General features: G+C 49.7%; 1 protein-coding gene across 1 annotated transcript in view; it reads right to left on the bottom strand.

The window, feature by feature from the left end:
• The window catches only part of SCN8A (sodium voltage-gated channel alpha subunit 8), a 49,709-nt gene that overhangs the window by 37,874 nt on the left and 9,143 nt on the right, over window positions 1–2,692 (bottom strand). The window contains exon 2 of the mRNA XM_057387148.1: window positions 2,359–2,688. Coding sequence (XP_057243131.1) covers window positions 2,359–2,634 — 276 coding nt within the window. The 5' untranslated portion in view covers window positions 2,635–2,688. The remainder of the gene's footprint in view (window positions 1–2,358; window positions 2,689–2,692) is intronic.

The following is a 2,692-nucleotide window of genomic DNA, read 5'->3' as shown; positions in this document are numbered from 1 at the left end:
CAGGGGATTCAGCCTCCTCTCTTCACTCTTTTCCTTCCACATTCACTTTTCCTGCTCCTTTGAAGCGGGMTGGAGGAAAAACCACCCTTAAACACTCAGCACCTGGAAAAGGCAAAGAGACTCTGGSAAYCAGAACAAAAAGCTGATTTTYTGAGATGCTCCCRACTCTTTGCTCTGTTTTGGTGACTYCACYRAAAKRCAAAGCCACGAATGGGGTGTGGTGACCTTGCAGAGCCACTCAAGGCAGGCAAAGGCTCCCGAAGCACCTCCAGAGCCTCCTGCAGCTGGGCCCTGCCATTCCCCGGGCCAAGGTGACATTGGGGACCCGAGGGACCATTTCCAGAGCTGCCATGTGACTGGCCAAAGCTGCAAGTCACTCCCTTGGCACAAARAGTCCGGAGAGATCCTCAGGTGCTCCTCAGCAGCCACGGGGACCTGGCACGGCCCGGCCCAGCCTCGCAGCTCAGGGGGTGTGGACAGTCCTCCTTTTTCAAGGAAATCAATAATTGAGAGTTTTTAATTCTCCTGAACAGAATATCCAGGGAGCTTCTGGTGCCTCCAATGTGGATCCTCTGCAGAAGCACGAGCAGCTCGATGAGATCCCTCCCCAGGGAGATGGAAAGTGTGCGAGGAAAATGGGCACAAATTCAGAGGGAAAGAACAGGGTGAGAGGGGCTCAGGAGGAGAGATGGGCTGGAACACGAATGGATCAGAAGGAAAGAGAGGTGGAGAGGATGGAAAATCCCMAAAAAATGGGAATCCTGCTCAGGCTGTGGAAATGGAAGAGGAAGACGAAGGCAAACACCGAAGGAGATGAGGCCACGAGGCCGCTCTGCTCCCACTGCTGGGGAGTTTTCCTGAATTTTGTCCGCACATGTGAACAAGGATGTTCATTTACCTGCCTTTTGGGTCTTTTAATTGAAATGTTTTGGGTTGCCATAATAAAAATGGGCAAGCTTTGCTCCTACCATGTGCTTTAGGCCAGGAATTGAAAGGAATAGGGAAAGAATTCTCTCTGGTCCTTGCACAGAGACAAAAGGGAACTAAAGCAGGACAAGAGGAAACAGCCTCAGGCTGTACCAGGGGATGGTCAGTTTGGACATCAGGAGGAATTTCTCCATGCAAAGGGGGTCTCAATGATCCTGAAGGTTGGACTCGATGATCCTGAAGGTCTTTCCAACCTCAGGAATTCTGGGATTGTGTGACTCCAATTCTCCAGAATGGAACTGAGCAGAGAAAAGAGCAGCACCTTGGACAAAACCACGGCTGGACTACGAGCCCAGGACCTGGGACTCCCTGTGCCACAGTTCCTTTTCCAGGTCACACCGTTTCTCCTTTAAATATCAATTTACAGGTGCTGGGAGGTTCAGGTGCTCCGTTAAAATGCAGTTTCAGTTTCCTTAGACAAACCAAGATCACCGTGTCCTCCTGCAGGGAAAAGCAAGCAGCTGATTCGTCCCTGTGCACGCTGCAAAAGCAAAGACCTGTGATGCAAAGCCTTCTGGAGAGGGGGAAAAAAAAAATCTTGGAAAACTTCCCGTGATTCAAGCAGATTCGCAATTCCTGATGATTCAGAGGAGGGCCTTTTTTAATGGCTTTAAAAAAAAAATTCTTGGTGGAAAGTCACCGAGTGTGGGAAGCAGCAAGGAGCACCCAAAGCATGGTGAGATGGACACAGCATCTCCTGTCACCCCACAGCTCAACCTGCAGCTCCTCCTAGAGATGGCAACCCAGCTTGTTCCATTAAATTGATATCAAAGAAAGCAAGGAAATTAAACTGTGAAGAAYCTCAGTTTCAGCCTAACAAAACCAGGGACTGTGCTCCTCAGTCCATCACCAGTGGATCCCTCCCCTCCCTCCCCAGCAGTTTGCCAACCCATCACTCCCCTCACAACAGCATTTCTTGAACACCTCAGCACCCATCAACACCTCCTGCCACATCACCTCAATGCCAGACAAATGAAAATCAAGATCAAAGGGGATTAATTAGCTTATCTCCTTTTTTTTTTTGCCATGGTTCTGTGTCCCAGTGCTTCACAATCATCAACTTCAGACTGAATTCCACATAAGTGATGAAAAACACACCAAAACCCTCCCTGTTACCCCTCGATTAAATTCTTCTTATTGCCCTGATGGTTAAAATTAGCACAACTTGAACTATTTTTAGTTTCCAGAGCTTGTTCTCCTCACTCCATCCTTAAAGAACGATCACATCATCTCTACGAAACCTCACAGAAAAATACACGAGAAAGCAAATCAACCAAACCAKACTCCCCATCTTCTTCCGCTTCAACCACACCCAAACCTGCAATTTCCCAAGAAAAAGGCGTTTTAGCGACTCCTTCCTCGCAGACTCACTTTCTGGGTCATATAATAAGGGTCAAAGTCCTCCAGCGGCACAGCAACCAGCCCTTTGGGGATGTCCCCGTAGATGAAAGGCAAATTCTTGCCCGCCTCAAGGTCACTGTTTGGTTTTGGTTTGCTGTCCTCGTCGTCATCGCGGTGGCTGCTGTCCTGCTTGGAGCGCTGCTTCTTCTTCAGCTCGGCGATGTGCTTCTCGATGTTGGCCAGCGACTCCGGAGTGAAGGGCTTAAAACTCTCGGGGCCTGGTGGTGCGAGCAGCCGCGCTGCCATCTTTTCATCCTGCAGCARCTTCTTTTGCGATGTTGCACCCCGGGCAGGTCAGCTCTGC

Source organism: Malurus melanocephalus, unplaced genomic scaffold (assembly GCF_030028575.1).
Source record: "Malurus melanocephalus ecotype Western Australia unplaced genomic scaffold, MMel_1.1 scaffold_1147, whole genome shotgun sequence".
Classification (NCBI taxonomy): Eukaryota; Metazoa; Chordata; class Aves; order Passeriformes; family Maluridae; genus Malurus; species Malurus melanocephalus.
The sequence above is the reverse complement of the archived record's forward strand: the minus strand, read 5'-3'. Positions and strand labels throughout refer to the sequence as shown.